Source organism: Nesoenas mayeri (assembly GCF_963082525.1).
Source record: "Nesoenas mayeri genome assembly, chromosome: 2".
In the NCBI taxonomy this organism is placed as follows: Eukaryota; Metazoa; Chordata; class Aves; order Columbiformes; family Columbidae; genus Nesoenas; species Nesoenas mayeri.
In genome coordinates this window covers 46,322,872-46,339,652 of record NC_137543.1, presented here as the reverse complement: position 1 = coordinate 46,339,652, position 16,781 = coordinate 46,322,872, and the positions used below count along the sequence as shown (strand labels likewise).

Here is a 16,781-nt window from a genome sequence, read left to right as displayed (position 1 = left end):
AATACAACATTCACATAACATTACAGGCTATCTCATGGCTTCCTTGCATTACATTGCCACATTCTATCAGCACAAACCACTCACCTGAATGTCCTTAGAATTAATCAAGCCCAGAGAGAAAGACTAAGTATGTTCCAGAAATCCCCTAGGAGTAAATGCCAATCCTTCATGCAAGTATATGAGAAAAAATTCTCATATGCAATTGTCCAGTGCAAACAGTGTATTCAAAAGTCCTCAAACCAGATGAATGCTTAACTACCATAGCAATAGTTGTAAGGCACCAGTAAAATTAAAACACAAAAAGAAACCATACGTAAATATAAAAATCTCAGCACTTGCTTTCACTGCGTTGGAGATGTGGCGTGCCTTGTGGACTGCTTAACAGATACAGTATTTTTATTAGCAGAGACATCCAGATCGCAGTACAACAAACTGATGTCCTGCAACAAACTGATAAGAGTCTGCATATTTGTGTACTGTTTTTCTGTTACTTCAATTCAAAATTTGTGAACCATTTCTGTCATTATGTGGGAAAAGAATATATAAGGAAAGATGTGAAAAGAATTCTAGGACTGGAAACTGCATCTTAACAAAATGCAATATCCCGTATCACTTAATTTTTAGCTCCCAAAGTCTACACACATCCTCTTACTATTCCACGCAGTTACAATTTCGGGCATTAATCGCTATTTTTCAATATGCATGTTTTTGTTTAATTCCCACCTCCATAACAGAAAACGAAGAAAATCATTTCTTCCAAATTACAACAGCACCCTTGGCAAAAATCAAAGTATTTTTGAAGTCTTGTGAGTGAAGAAATTATAATCAAAACTGGTTTACAATCTTGGAAAGAGCCTTTGTGTTTGTAGAAAGAATAATTAATGTGTTTTAATTTTTAACAAATAATTTTTAGACCATCACAATAGTTCTCATTGATGCTGTTTAAAAATATGAGGGTTAATTTGCTTTTAATTATTAAGCATATGGCTTCTTTTTCAATGAAGAAACATAAAACTATTCTTGACAATTTCTATTAAACTTCCACTTTTACATCTCTTTGATTTTCTCTCAGTGGATTATTACTGTCATGGCACCCAACCTCTAGCTATGCATATTACTCAGAAGGGAAGGTATATGACTTCCCTATGAGCCAATAAAACCAGTGGGATGGTTATTTGGGTAATACTGCTAGCACTTCCCACAGGACAGCATGTGAGTCGATACGCTAAGACTACCCAGGAGCATGGAGTAAGATTCAAAAGTCTATCTCGTAACATGGGAGTCCCACATACCAGTGTAGCACACTGTTGGAAGCCACTGAGTCAACTAATTAAAGACAATTTTATAGCCAGACTATTTGTTATCCTTACCATGCACACACACGAAATAGCCTAAAGGGAGTAATGGCTCCCTAGCTTTTAAAAAAAATCCTCTTTTCTCATATGTCTTCAAATGTAACTCTCGTGTTTATATGGATATGCTGTAACAAAGCACTTCTGTAACATTAATATTGATTAACAGTGTTTTTTTGAAAGTAAGAGATGGAAACTGCTCTGGAGGTATTAGTGCAGCAAGACTGAAAAGAATGACTAGGAGAAAAGATAACCTAAATAGATTAATGTTAAATGATAAAAGATACTCAGTAGATTTTACCTAATACCATGATGATAAACAGCCCCCCTATTTAACTTTGTTTTTCCCTATTTCTTAATTCAGCTTTCAGCAGTATATCGTCATATTTCTGTAACAATCCCTTCTGAAATATGTCATTTTGTAGATTATTTCATTAGTCATACTCTCAATATCTGATGAAAAAACATATCACGACTAGCTGTTAGAACCACTCATGGATTTTCTGATATATCATTCCCCAGATGGAAAATGCTTTCCTATAAAAGAAAAAAGTGCTCATAGGAATATGCTGGTTTGTTTCAAAATGCAAAACATTTCAGTTAAGGTAAAAACATTATGATCAAATATTTGCAGACTAAACATCTTCATAATATTAATAACTGATTAGAAATTATTTTAATATCTATAAAATTTCTGATTTTTTAAGTATATTTCCCCTCATTTAAACTTTCTGCATTGTGATAAGGAGGCACTGGTGTCATTCCTTTAAAGGAATTTCCAAATGCCCTTTGCTATATCTAAGAAATTCTCATTCAATTTTAGATGAAATATTGCTGAACTTTGTGTAATTTTAAGGTACACTGCTAAAGAAATATCAATTTATTACCATTTTCTTTCCCAGTATCATGCAACGGCCAAATAAATTCATAGAAAATCTAGAAACATTTTGGGGCCGTAAGGAGTTTTTAGCAGAAGACTGATGCTAATTAAAAGAATTAGGAAGTTACAATATTGCTACTCTTTCAAAACAAAAAGAAAGTCAAAGTATCAATATATCTCTTAATGCTTTGGGTAACAGCATTTAATGTGTTTATCAAAAGTACAAGTCTATATATATATATATATGTCTGAATTTAAAGCTTTATAGACCTGGACTTCAGAAGGATCATGTGTCCAATAGCAGACACTAATGAGCACAAAGTTTTGTATTTCAAGAGTTCTGGTCACTCAAATATCTTATTCAGTCTTCAAATACCACAATAATTATTTTTAGTTACTTTAATTGAAAGTAAAATAATCACATTAGCAGCAGAAAATAAGAGCAGGCAGGCTTGTTTTGAGGTTAAGAAAACAAGGCACAACATAATCATTCTGAACATGATCCAACAATCATTAATAAATTGTTATGTCAAAAAATTCTTATCTGTGTGTTTAATACAGCAGATATCAGCACTGAACCAAATTGCAATATGATAGTTTGGGGACTGTACCGTCTCTGTAGAACATAAAGTAATGAGATGGTATGAGAGTAGCTACAAATAATGCACTGATAAAATATGCCTATTATACATGTAAATTTTGCCACATTTAGTAGCATGAATGTCAGTAAACAGAAGTCACACCTTCTATTTAGCTGTGGCATTTGTTACACTCATGTGCCATAGTCCTAACACTTGGCAGTCCTTTCTCCTGTGAGAAGACAGAATCTAGAAGATCAGCAAAAACTGTGACTCTTCTCTCCAGCCAAATCATACAATGTGTATTCCTGCAAGAACCAGGCACGTGGATTCTTCAGCTTCTCATCCTGTTCATTCCTTATACAAATACACCGCAAAGTCTCCCCACAAAGTTTCTTTTTCTGTCTGGATCTGTGCTGGGGTCACTAGTTTCTCATGCAGATTCTCCCATAATCAGGACTATTTTTCAACTCCATTTCACTTTATGATGCTGACAACAAGGGTCCCCAGTTTTCTCACTGAATCCCTCATCTAGTTTCTGGCCAGTTTATCTCTTGAAAAGAGATTGTTTAATCTCCTTTATGGATTTAACAGTTCCATCTATCCTCCAGCAGAGAGGGACCTCTTGCTCAAGTAAAGACGTCACTGTCTATCCACTTCCTGTCCAACCATTCAAACCTTTTGTTCTTGGCAAAAAGTCTTTCCTTGCACTTGCTCTTGCTTACTGGTTTTTACTCACTCTCACAAAACCTAGAAGTCACCACTAAAAGAACATTTTATTGGACCTTTCCATACATCTCAAGCTGGGTTTTTCAGTCTCACTGGTGTTTCCATTTACTGCTGCATCATTCTTTTCTGCATAAGGTGTAATGGCTCATAGATACACATCTTAAAAATGAAATGATTTTTAATTCTAATCTCCAAACTATACTGTTAGCTGTGCAACTCTAACTTTTTGTATTGACATGTACATCTGCATTTCTCCTTCAGTAGAAGGAACTATTAACTTCCAATTTTCAGAGTCAACAATTTGTTTTCCTGCTTAAATTTGGCTCTGAATCAATCAACCAAAGCAACCAACAGCACTTTTCCCAAGCTAAAAGATACAACTTATGCTGAGTTGCTTGAGGTTTTGTTTTCACCTTAGCTATGAACATGTGTGATGTTACAATATATAATATATTCATAGCCTATATAGCAAACATCCCTTTTTAGTTTTAGCAAACATCACTTTAGTTTTTGTACTTCATGACACTTGGGAAAAAGCATTCTAACGTTTTCCACTATCAAGACAGGCAGTTCTCATTCAGTACAATGTCTCACTAGAATTTCTCCAGATCAGAACCTCTTGAACCACCTCTTCTACTCTTCTACCCCAGAAGTTAGGGCATCCCTTTCTTATTGTTTCCTCTGCATGGGGGTTAATCCTGTGAGGACTACTTTTTCAGCAACTTATCTCTCACCTTAAACATATGCTTAGTCTATTCCTATTGCTCTACCTGCCAGTTGGGGATTGAATGGTCTCACCCAGCTTCAAGACTCAGAGAAGCAAGGACTGTGAAAACCAGCCTAACACATATGCACCATTACTGCTTCAGTAAACCAGATTTCATCTGCAGACACTGGGTGACAAAGCCTCATAAGCATTGTACCACATTACCTAAAGTCAGGACTTCCACAGAAATTGCTCCATCCAAAAATGAGAATGTAAATGCTTTTTCATTCCATCCTGATGGAAGAAGAAAACTTATCTCTATCATGCAATACTGAAACAAGGTAGATTATTTGACTTTTACTGTCAGGAAAAAACTGCTGAAAGCTGTCCAAGTGACCTTTTCCAGAGAGTCATACTAGTCATCATACTAAGAACCATGCCCCAACTTCCACAACTCAGCCAGCCTTCTTGAAGAGCCTTCCTGTAAAGCCTAGTTCCAATGCCCTCAAAAACATCCTCCACCCACTGGGGCTAGACCTTCTGCTCATTTCTGTTGGGTAGTAAACTGAAGACCCTGCTGAATTTTTTTGATTGTCCTTAAGGTACTGAAGGAATATTTGGCTTTGCCAGTGTTATTACCACCAGTTTGGTCCTCCCCAGAAAAGGAGAGTAAATGAACTCCATGTGAGAAGGCAGAGATCTTTCTGATGTAATAAAAATATTTATGACATTTTCTATCTTTTGTTTCTTAATTTTTTAAAACATTTTAAAATGGATCAGTGGGGTATGGGATTTTATAGATGTATAAGGTAAGTATTCTAGGGTGACAGTGTGCCTCTATTCCAGCTGTAGGCCTAGGTGGAGAGATGTCATCATGAGACTAGAAATGTGTTCCAATGGGCTCACAAGCACACAGCACAATATTTCTAATTACATTTAACCAACAAAAGCTTGTCATAATCTCATTACCACAACATTAATTTAATAACAAAATACTGATAAGAGCTCTGTACTTCATGGAACACCCATAACTCAGTGTGTAAAGGACATGACAGAAGAAACGAGACAGGATGAAACAGGACACATTAAGAAAATCAAATCTTGATGTCCTAGACAAGCAGATAAGAAGGGTATGTCACCAAATTATCCTTATAGTGATTTTTAAAGCTAAGGTGATGATGGGCAAGTCAAGATACTGGTGTTAATACTGACCTCAGAATTAACACAAGAGCCAAATATGGTATTTTGAAATGACTTCTATCATTGTAAAAAGTAAGAAAGTGGCAATCTCTGTTCTTTATAAACATGTTCACTTTCTTTCATATCTTGATCAGTACAGATTTTGTGAAAATAAAAAGAACCATTAATTAATACATTAGAAATAGGGAGTAAAAGTGAATACTAAAGAGCATGTAATTGAGTAGCTTACTTTATCAAAACTATGCTAAGCTGAGAAAAGTATATGATGGTCATAAAAGTAAAGAACAGAAGATCAAAAGTGAACATTTTTTGATTATTTTTAACATAGCTACAATTGCAAAATTCTTGATTTAGGAATGTCTCCCCAATTTAGAAACATTTCAACCTATTTTCACGTAAAAACAAATAAAATTATATATGAAGAATTAGAAAATCATGCATTTTCATAGAGAAAAAAAAATTATTAAAATAATACAGAAAACAACTTAGAGAATTATACATGCATCTAATTTATCTCAAGATTTTGTGGTTATTACGATTGTATGTTTTATACTTCCATTTCAGATACCTCTGACTCCTCAGTTACATCTACGGACACTCTACCTCCCATCTGTGTCGTATCAACCACAACATCTAAGATCCAGATGAGCATCTGGTTAAGGAATAGCTCCTGACAATTCAGAAAGCCGAAGTTTGACTGCTGCACTGTCAAGAATGTTTCATACACTAAACTTTATTCTTATACTTAGGTGATTAAAAAGGAATGGAAACATGCTATTCTTAGTGAAAATTATCTGAGATTTATTTTTTACTGAGTACTTGTTGAAAGGAGAAAAAAGGCCTAAGCATGAATGAAAAATTACAAGTGTTGATGCAAATGAACAATTTTATAATTTTCCCAGAATTACTTCTTTATTCATAGAAATAAAGAAGTCTACTACAGAAAAATAGCAACTTATTAATTAGAAAAACTTGCATATGGACAAAAAGATACTACTTATTTCAAACTTCTGATAAAACTACCTTTTCTAGACCCCAAAGGAGATAGAACTAAGCAAATAATAATTTCACTTCCCATATGAAGAAACCTAGCTCTGATGATACTCACTTCTAAATCTTTCAGGTCTTTCTTTCTAATCTGTAGCAATCCTCCATATGTTTCTTCTTCCTGCTTTAACCTTTTCTCATATTCTGCTACTTCATCTCGGAGATGATTAAATATCATCTGAATATTTTGCTGCTTAAACATCACATCACTTAAATTTTTCCTTTGAAAGAAAAAATATTCAATTAAGTAATCAACATAAACTGCCATACTGTTTTTTAGTCTTTACTTAGAGGTTTAATGTTTAATTCTATAATAGATAAAATAGGGTCTTCTTGTATAGGATCTTCTTGCAAATAATAATACCCTTAAAAAAAAAAAAAAAGAGCTATATGATGGGGCTTATCATGAATGTTTAGACCACTTAAAGCCACTCTGGCAATCAGTCCATATCCGATGAGTCTATCAAGACACATAACTTTCATAATTTTAAAAAACAGCATGCATTTTTAAAACATCTTCATAGAGAATGAACTGGTTCAGTCCCACATGTGAAGTATCTGCTGAGATAATGCTATTTTGAGACACAGAATGAGCCCATGCCATACTGGGTAAGCACTGTCTTATTATTTATTGGGACTGCAAACGGCAGCTTCACACCGTTTGTGTAATATTTTGCTTCTGTCTCTGTCCACACCTAGTATAGTTTCTTTAACCTGTACATATGTGAAGTCAAGGAATTTTCAGAGGTTTTAACTTTGTGCTAACAGTCTCTTCTCTCGGGGTCTGTATTTCTGTTGCTTTTAGACAGAAGCATATTAAAAAAAAAATAAAATCTAACAGATTTTCTGCAAGATAATCTAAGCTAGAGTCTTGTAGGTAATGTAATGGTTGGCTGCATAATAACGACTATATCACAATGTGCACACAAAAACAGAAATTCAAGAAACAACATAAGCCTACTTTTTCCTAATTTTAAGGCTTTGTCGTATTAACCAAATGTTATTTTAAGACTAAAATAAAATTTATTTTAATTTTAAAACAAATTAAACGGTATGAGAAAGGGAAAAATCTGTCATGTAAAGATTATGCTGACCGCTCAGGAGCCATTTACGCTGCCAATCTATGAACAGCTGGAGCCAATAACAACCTGTTATCCTTCTTATTGATTAGCTGATACTTGACAGCACAGATGTATTTAGGAGTTTGGGAATCTAGATGTAAATTCTGGAGGTCACAAGACCCTCCCCACAGTCTCTTCTGTGACTCTCTGCAGAACAATCCTCTTTGCAGAAAATTAAAGTGTCAAAGGCCTCCTCTGAATCAGTGTCTAGAAAACCATCTCTAAAGAGGGGCTAAGGGATCCATCAGAAATTACCTAGAGTTCCTCTGCACTGAAACACCCTTCCAGCCTCCCCAATCTCCAGTACATCCCCTTAACTTGCTTTCTGCCCTTATTTCCTTCTTGCTGGAGGTAGGCACACCACATGGGAAGTGATGCATATAAATGATAAGGGCTCTGACATAAACAGGGATGTTCCTCACACAGACCATAAATTCACAGGATTTGCTCATTGTCTTTCTAATTTCACTAGGTTCAAACTCTACAGAGATAAAAAATTTGGAATGAACGTATTTCATGTTAATTCTTAAATTCAGATGTGAAGACATATCTTGGTGAGTTCCAACAGGGCAAAAACAATTTTTCAAAAGTCATTGCTATAAGATACCTTGGATATCTGTGGCATATAATTTTCCCTTGGCTGGCAGCTTAGGCTATGTTTTTTACTAGACTTCAGTTTTGTAGTTGATTTTATTGTGAAAAAAGTAATTATTTCAAATGACTGCTGTTTTGATAACATTATGTCAATGTTTCTATTTCACCCTAGTATCTAGTATCTATTCTTCTAATTGCATTAAAGGTAAGCAATAATAAGTCAAGGAGTCAGAGAAAGATGCTAGGAAGTACTTGTAAAAGGACAATAGTGAAGACTGAAAGCAGAAGTAGGGACTCCTTTACCTTGAGTTTCTTCATCAGCTCTGGCTAGAATTAGCCTGATGACATGCCCTCCAAAAATTGAAATAATAGCCAAGAATAAAAGCATAACTGTTTTGTTAATCCTTTATTACTAGTTTTTCTACCAGGTCAGACAGGTATCAGCACTCTTATGAAAAGAAGAAAGATCAGTTCGAATAGATAATTCAATATTGAACTACATGCATAACACAAAATATAACAGGAAATGGCTATGGCAGGCTTTCTTAAGACAGATTGATGAAATGCTATGTGATATGTCAGATTATTGGAAACACTAATAGAAGGTAGATTAGCCTGAAATATTTTTTTTTTCTGAATGTTGTCACCATTAATCTTTACTAATGAGGGGTAGAATATATTGAAAATACACCAACAATTCCAAATACTTCTTCTCCTTTCCCTCTCAAGCACAGAGAGGCTGAATACTCTGACAATCGGAAGGCATAAGCATGCAGTCAGTTTTCAGTAAGTCACATGATGGAGAAATTTCCATGTGCTGTTCCTTCTGTGTTCAGAGAATGACAAAAAGGAACACTAGGCATTTGGATGCATAATTTGGAAGTCAGAGAGGGGGTTTTACACTTTTTTTTTTTTTTAAACTTTACTGTTCTTTCTATTAGATTGGATCTCCAAAAGCAGGTTCTCAAGAAAAATGCTGAGTTTTCATTACTATCTATTTTAGGTCTAGAAGTTGAAGAATTTGCAATAAAATTTTTCTTTGAGAGATGGACTTCTTCATGATATAGAAACAATTAATTGCTGGAATGAACTTTCAGTATCACTTTGTGTTGATATTATCCCTTTCTTCTCTGAGTCTGAATATAGCATGTCATTGCTCTGAAACTACTGACGACTGTCTAAGGAGCCGTGAAAAATGAGAAGAGATTTTCAGTCATGGAAAGTTGCCTTCCTTTCTTGAAGTTCAGTAAGTTCCAATGTACACTGGGTCCCTCTGAAATCATTCTGTTTTAATCAAGAGTTGGAGAAAAACATATCCAGTCCCACATATTCAGCTGAAAAATCTACATGTAAAAATACGTTTTTTCCCCCAGTCAAGGATTTCATGGAATAATCTCTCAAAGGTCTTTCAACACTGGCAGTATGAAAGTGAATGAGATCACAGAAAGGGAGCTGTAGTATGATACAAGGATCAGTTTTTCACTATTCAGTCATCCTGTACAATTCAACAGACCAAGCTGCTTTCTCTTTGACATTGCACAGGAGATTCACTTTCATCCTTGAAGCATAAACCTGCTGTGGGTTCAGCATATATGGCCCTCTAAGGCTTGCGTGGCCTAGAAGACAGTCTGCATTCTCAGCTGGGCTGAGCCCTCTGAGACTGCTATCAGGACATGGTAAATATAGGTCCACACTTCTTAAACAAGAGAAAACAGAGAGGGCATGGGATCCTCCATTAATTAAGGGTGCAACTGATCATGTATACTATCAGATTTCTGAAAGTAATTCTGATGCCTCAAAATCAATTTCGTTGGCAATTTTTCATGAATAGCTTCTACAGATGCGTTATAGGTACAAGTAGTGATCTGACAAAAATACTCTCCAATTATTGAAAAAACATGCATTGTATTTCCTAGAAATAATACTGTAAAATAATGAAACTATGTTTCATAATAGTAATAAAGTAGAATTACTAAATTACTTTAATAAAAGTAATAAACTATTTTTTAAAAAATTTGTATAATAGGCAGGTCTTACCGCAAATCAGGAAAACATTTTTCCATATTTTCCATCTGTATTTGCTTCAGGTTCCATAATTCATTTAATTCTTTAAGTTCATTTTTTAAATTTTCTGTAGCTTGAAAGTTCTCAGCAATTTGACTTGAAGCAAATGAGTATTTTTCCTGGGAATTAAAAAATGCATAGCGTGTAAATTAGGCAGGGCTAGATTTCCAAATACTATGTTTTAAGCACGTAAGTATGTGCAACAATTCCTGAAATAGTATATCCAACCAAAGAGAACTTCTTTCAGAGTGAAAAGCTGGATCACTTACCACAACTGGAAGAACTGTATTGCTGTAGAAGCATGGCTTTGCACATCCAGCCATAGTTCAACTTGTTGCACAATTCTTCTACTATAGATCCACAAATTTTATTATGGCATGTGTATTTTTGCAGTTGCCTATGTTGTATATGGATGTATGCATGTTTGTAGGGCACTAACTTCATAAAATACGTATCCTCTTTGAATTTTGCTCTCACGCATAGAACTTTTGCAAAAAAGCACCGGCTCACACAGCAAAAACTTTACTAATGATAGTGAAAAGTAACAATTTTGCATATTATCTAAGTTTAGGCCTATTTATTTCAGTGTATGCAGAGTCAGCATCTTAACTAGCAGCTATTATTGCTAGGCCATCAAAGTATTTACAAAATGTAATACTGTTTCAGGCAGATTCCTTAAAAACTTGTCTTTCAGGAAAAATCAGTATTTTTAGTTGCCATTCTCCAGGGAGAGTATGGCTTACTCATTATCTCTGAAAAACAGTATTTTTCATTTAGTTGTCTAAATGCAGAGTTGTCTTCTTTTAGATGTCAAGTTTTTCATGACATAGTAGTCCTGTACTCCAGACAGAGGAGGATTAAAGCACAGGGAATGACTCGAACTCCTGCCCACTTTCCTCAGCTAAAAGCACACAACTCAAAGAGATGCTGACATTAAGCTGCTAAGAACCTTTAAATTCAAAAGTGTTTCCACTAAACTTCCTGTTCTACAGAAGAGAGATAAAAGTGCAGTGTTGTTTTCATACCAAAAGTCACTGACAGTCACAGGACCAAAAAAACATGAAGATACATGCTCCAAGCAAACTCTGCTTTCAAGAGCGACAGTATCTCCTCCACAATGAACAAAGTAAACCCAAAGCATTGCAGCAGTTCAATAGGAATAAGCAGGTGGGAATCTTCTATTTGGTCTAAAGTGGTCTTGCTGCATTAGATTTTGTTACCTCTCCTAATGTGCTATAAGCAGCTAAGTAAATGGGTCAAATTAACAGGGAGGAAAATACCTTTTGATTATCCTTACATATACACATATAATTTAAGTGCACACATGTATAAACACCAAATTGCAAGACCACACGATTCAGTGGGCAAAGAATGCACCACAGTACTTAAAGATTGGTATTTTTAAAATTTCTTCTTTAGATACTACGCCATTTTTCTGAAGCAGTAGCCTGATGCATAGCCTAATGATCTTTTTCTTTATGAAAGAAGTGCTTCTTTAGAGGTGTATCTAAAAGGTAGCTCTGAAACAAGGAATCAAAGGTTATGTAACAGATGTTAGCACAGATATGAAGGCATAGAAGGTACCACAAGAATATAACATTTTAATGGCCTCTGAACTTTGTAAGGTTGTAATAAGTATCTGTATAGGATTAGATGGAAATTTCAGGTTTCTTGCAGGAACATAGAATAATTAGAAAGAAAATTAAGATATGGTAATTAATGCAAATCCCTATGCAACTGAACCGCCCATAGAGAGTCTCAAATCTCTGATGAAAAATCATATTAGTTTTAGGTTCAGTACCAGGAGAACCTGGAGAAATGTGATAGCCTGGGATATACAGGATGTCTGTATGGTCTGTACTGGATTTAAACTTTACAAATAAGGAAATTTAAGATTATTAAGATGTCAGGGCCAGATATAAATATGTACACAAAGAAACCATGACATTTTTTTTTTGTCAAAGAGTCAGGTTCATATATGAGCTGTGTTCGAACAAAACTGCCAATGAAGAATTTTGTTTCTTTGACTTCCTGCACATTCTGACTTCCTCTACTTTCTGTGACCCAAATATTGATAGACTGAATATCTGCTCCTTATGGCTTGCTGTGGTGGGTAACAGTCCAGTATCCTGTCTAAGCTGAATGAGTCCCTTGGCACTTGGTCATTCAGCTGTTTGATACAGGAACAGTATTCTTCATTCTTCGTAGCTGCTGAACAAGACCATTGGTGTATTATGGAGTAGGATTCAGATGCTTTTATCTAGGTATCTTATCTAAATGCTAGCAGACCAAACTATGTCACTTTAAATTGAATGGTAAAATGCAGCAGCCTCCAGGGTGTGATTCTTCTTGTTGTAAAACAGGTAAACTATGAAGGACTGGGTGAATTGCTTGATCTGTTGGAAGCTGGAGACTCTATATTACTCCTGTACTAAGAATACTGTGGAATCATAGCCATTTCTTCCATAACATCATTTAAGCTACACACTGGACAAGCTTTAAATAAGCCAATGTCTTAATCATGAGAGAGCACTAAAATCTCTGAATATAACTTTAAATAACTTTTCCATAAAAACAATATAACATGATTAACAGAATCAGATAGTGTGACCCTGCACAGCTAGAAATATGAGTTATTGCTAAAAACAAGACAGACCCTTTTATAAAACCCCTCTTTTACAAAATTGCTAAGATCAAGGAATGGTATCAGGCTCTAAGAATGCAATATTTAAGGTATCCAAGTGTTGTTACCAGTTCAGAGCTCTACAGTTCTCATAAAATAGGCTTTGTACATTGTTTTATTCCACTTACTGAGAACGTTTCTCTAATACTCCTCCAGAACACCTACTCAAATATTGTTCAAGTAATTAATGGCTACAGTTATTTACAGTTACTATGAAAGGCAACATTAAAAATAATAATTAAAAGTACAGGAAATAACGGCATTGAAAAACGTCATACTGATTATCTGTATGCTGACTCATCAGCCATTTCCACATGCTCTAAAATCAGTAGATCTGCAGCTTGGTAGAACATAGTCTTCAACAGAAAAGGATGTATCAGCTCTGTCTTGCCTGCCAATGTAGAAGCCTGTGTGAATCAATGATTTTCCCAAAGTGTAATTTGAAGTTCTGTCCTGTATAGGAAGCCTCACTTTTTCAATAGAAATTACCTGATTCATGAAAGCTACTCTGAACAACATGAAAGTTTTTTTTTTTAAATGTATATTGCTCATCTTTGATGCTGCAATATCTCACTGCAGTTTATACAATATGTAAATGAAAGAATTCTAAAAATGAACAAAATCTAGAAAAAAAATGCTTTTTTCTTCTAATGCTTATAACCATGTTTATATAAAGTATACTGTTCAGTAACGAAATTCAATAATTCGCTTTGGTGGATTATACAGTTCAGTAACTGATACAACAGATACAACCCATCATTTACAAAAAGATGCCATCTGCTGAGCAAACATGCAATCAGCAGGCACTTCCTATCATACTAGAATCTTTTTTGTCCTTTATTGATTTTCTCCATTGCATTTCTAAAGCCCCTTGAGCAATCTGAGCCGGCGTAGCAAATGAAGAAAGCAAAGGACTTCCCAATGACCTCAATATCAATTCTGCTTTGTATTTTATGCTGTCTCAAGGCTATGGACCTCACAGGTTAGTTCAAGCAAGAGACAGAAAATAGTACATGTGCTGTACGCTTGTATATAGTTCCAAGGCAACTGTGTAGAAATGACAGCCTAACCTTTGAGATTAAACACACTTCAAAAAAAGCCATACAAGAATTAAATTATTCACCTGTGTATCATTTAATTGTTGCTGCATATTTTTTCTTTTTTGTTCCAGTTGTTGTTCTGTTTGCTTCTGTTGTTTATCTAGCTCTTGTACTCTCTGATCCAAACAGGAGAACTTCTGGATTGTTTATGCATAAACGGAAGTGTTAGTATTCAAAAGTTACATTCCTACATTCTATAGAAATCAGAAAATACATTAATCATTAAATACTTGAACAATTACTGTTCTTAAACTTATTTCTGTTTTCCCTTCCATACCCATTTTCCTGTCACGTAGGTTTATATACTCTGTGTTTTGAATGCAAAAGTCCACATTTACAATAGAAAATATCTCTGTTACTTCATACAGCCTTTGTCATCGTACAGCTAAATGTCACTGCTTACTCTGCTCTCCATGCTTCTTCCCTTTCCTTCTGCCAAAGTAGTTAAAAATAAAGTTCTTAAATCAAAATATGTATTTGGAATAGCTTCCATGGAATTTGTATAAAGGCAAAATAAATATTTCTTGCTTATTATCACAAACTCATGAAGAATACAGCTAAGGACATCTGACAAGAGGAGAAAGAATAAATAAAATAAAGTATTGGGATGTCTCATTTTTATACTTTTCATTAATCCACTCAATTATTAATTAGCACCTCAAGAAAAACAAGATTTCTTGTCTATTGTATTAATTTCATTTGCATCATTAGTGTGAGCAGCAAATATTAAATGTCAGAAATTATTATTAATATATGTGATAAGGAAAATTTTACATTACTAAGTACGCTTATATATACAGCATAATATATAATTCGAAGTTTTAAATTCACTTTAGATTATATAACAAAGAATATTAAAATAGGTATTAATATTTCCATTCTGAAACAATAATTTAATGAAAAAGTTCTTATTTCAAATTAGCTTTTGCATATCTTTCACATACAAATCTGCTTGTGCAAACTCTGTTTCCAAGCTTTTGAAACAGAAGCAAAGACGCAGCTGCAGACTATGATGTATAACTTACACCACACCTCTCTAGGTTTCCAGGAAACTAATGATGTGATCTTTGTCACACTGTGTCTACCGAGTTTTAGCTGGGGAAGGGCTAACAACATTAGTCACTGACATTAATGCGTTGTTTTGAAAATACTATTAGCTATTAGAGGAATCTTTTTTTTTTTTTTAATTTTTCAATTTGACTTATTAAGCTTGCATCAAAAATAAACTATCACATAATCCACCATCTGAACTCAAACTATTCAACATCCTCCATTTCCCCTCCAAAAATGATTAAACATTGCTGTATGTAGACTATGTCAAGCACATTTCAAATAGAATAACATTAAAAAACTGGAGAAGAAAATCTCCTACGACAAGCTATATACTAGTAGTTGGATAACAGATCTATGAACCTACAGACTGATTCTGCAACAAAAAACTTCTCACTAAGGCAGCAGAAATTCTTCTGTCTGAGCATCAAACAACTACTACAAAAAATCCTATATTTCAACTGAATAAGCTCAAAAGATGTTGACTGTACTTGATTGTGAGAGCTCATAATAGAAAACTAAAAATGATTGACATTTTCCCAGTGTTTCCAGTCATCATCAAAGCCAACGAAGAAGAAAGAATAAACAAAAAAAAAGGAATAAGCACCTACTCAAGAAAAAGACATACAAAAAGAATAAAGCAAAGGTATGGAAATGCTCTTAATTAGAAAAAAATCTATAAATAAACGACATTGCAAACAGTTCTGCAAAAGAAAGACTGAGTGGTTTTGTTTGAGGATTTTGCTTCAATATAATGTACAGACATTATATCTTGTACTGGACTATGGTTCAGATTTTGAATATTTCCACGTCATTTTAGAACAACAAGGTCTGTTTCTACAAACGTTTGTTGAGGTGGCAGGGGGACATACAGCTATCAGTATCGCTTAAGGAAATTATTATCTACCTAGCTAAGGTCTCATGTCTGTAGGACTACTAGTCAACTGATCCACGTACTATATCAGGTATTTTTCAAAAGCATTCATCATTGTAATACCTTATTTTCAAACAATTTATTTACGTAACATTGTCCACTTTGCAATCTGGTCTCTATGATCACTGTTGTAGCACACCATACAAGCCAAGTTTTCAAAGATCTAAAAGATCACCAGATCTAGAAAAGTCTAAAAATGAAAGAAAAACTTCTCAGTCACACAACTTTAGTTAGTATTCCTCTTATTCTTTTGAGTAGATCTAGACAAAAGGTTATTTCTCTGAAAATTCTCCCCAGGTTTTAACCTTAGGAAAGGTTAACACCACCAGTATACCCTGCAAATATGAGGACTAGGCTACTACGTTATCACTGGATAACTGGAGGAAAAGGCTTCTTTGGTTGTACTTTCAAGATGCTAGAGGTGCCAATGAAAATTTCATACCATAAAAGTAGGACTGCTCTACCAGAAGTATAAGAAATGTTTGGAAGGTAAGAGTCAACTCAAGTAGGTTGTGGACCTATTCTTAATACAAAAATCTTGTTTCTTTTTTTTTTTTTTTTACTATACAAGAAAGAGCTTTAATGAGAGGAAGGAAAAAACATTTTTATCAGTATCACCCATTCTGCAGGGAAGTGAAGAAGGTCCCCAGCATGCCATGGCTCATATACTAGTTGTTCTCTTCAGTTTATAAATAAGAAAAGAAATACAAAGGAAACAAGCAAGTACTAAACAGGCTTCCCTT

At 34.6% G+C, this 16,781-nt stretch overlaps 1 protein-coding gene across 1 annotated transcript in view; it reads right to left on the bottom strand.

Annotated features, from left to right (window-relative positions):
• The window catches only part of CCDC178 (coiled-coil domain containing 178), a gene marked incomplete at both ends in the record, with an annotated part of 166,807 nt that overhangs the window by 110,676 nt on the left and 39,350 nt on the right, over positions 1-16,781 (bottom strand). The window contains 3 exons of the mRNA XM_080364136.1: positions 6,554-6,713; positions 10,245-10,390; positions 14,078-14,191. Of these exons, the coding sequence (XP_080220262.1) occupies positions 6,554-6,713; positions 10,245-10,390; positions 14,078-14,191 (420 nt within the window). The remainder of the gene's footprint in view (positions 1-6,553; positions 6,714-10,244; positions 10,391-14,077; positions 14,192-16,781) is intronic.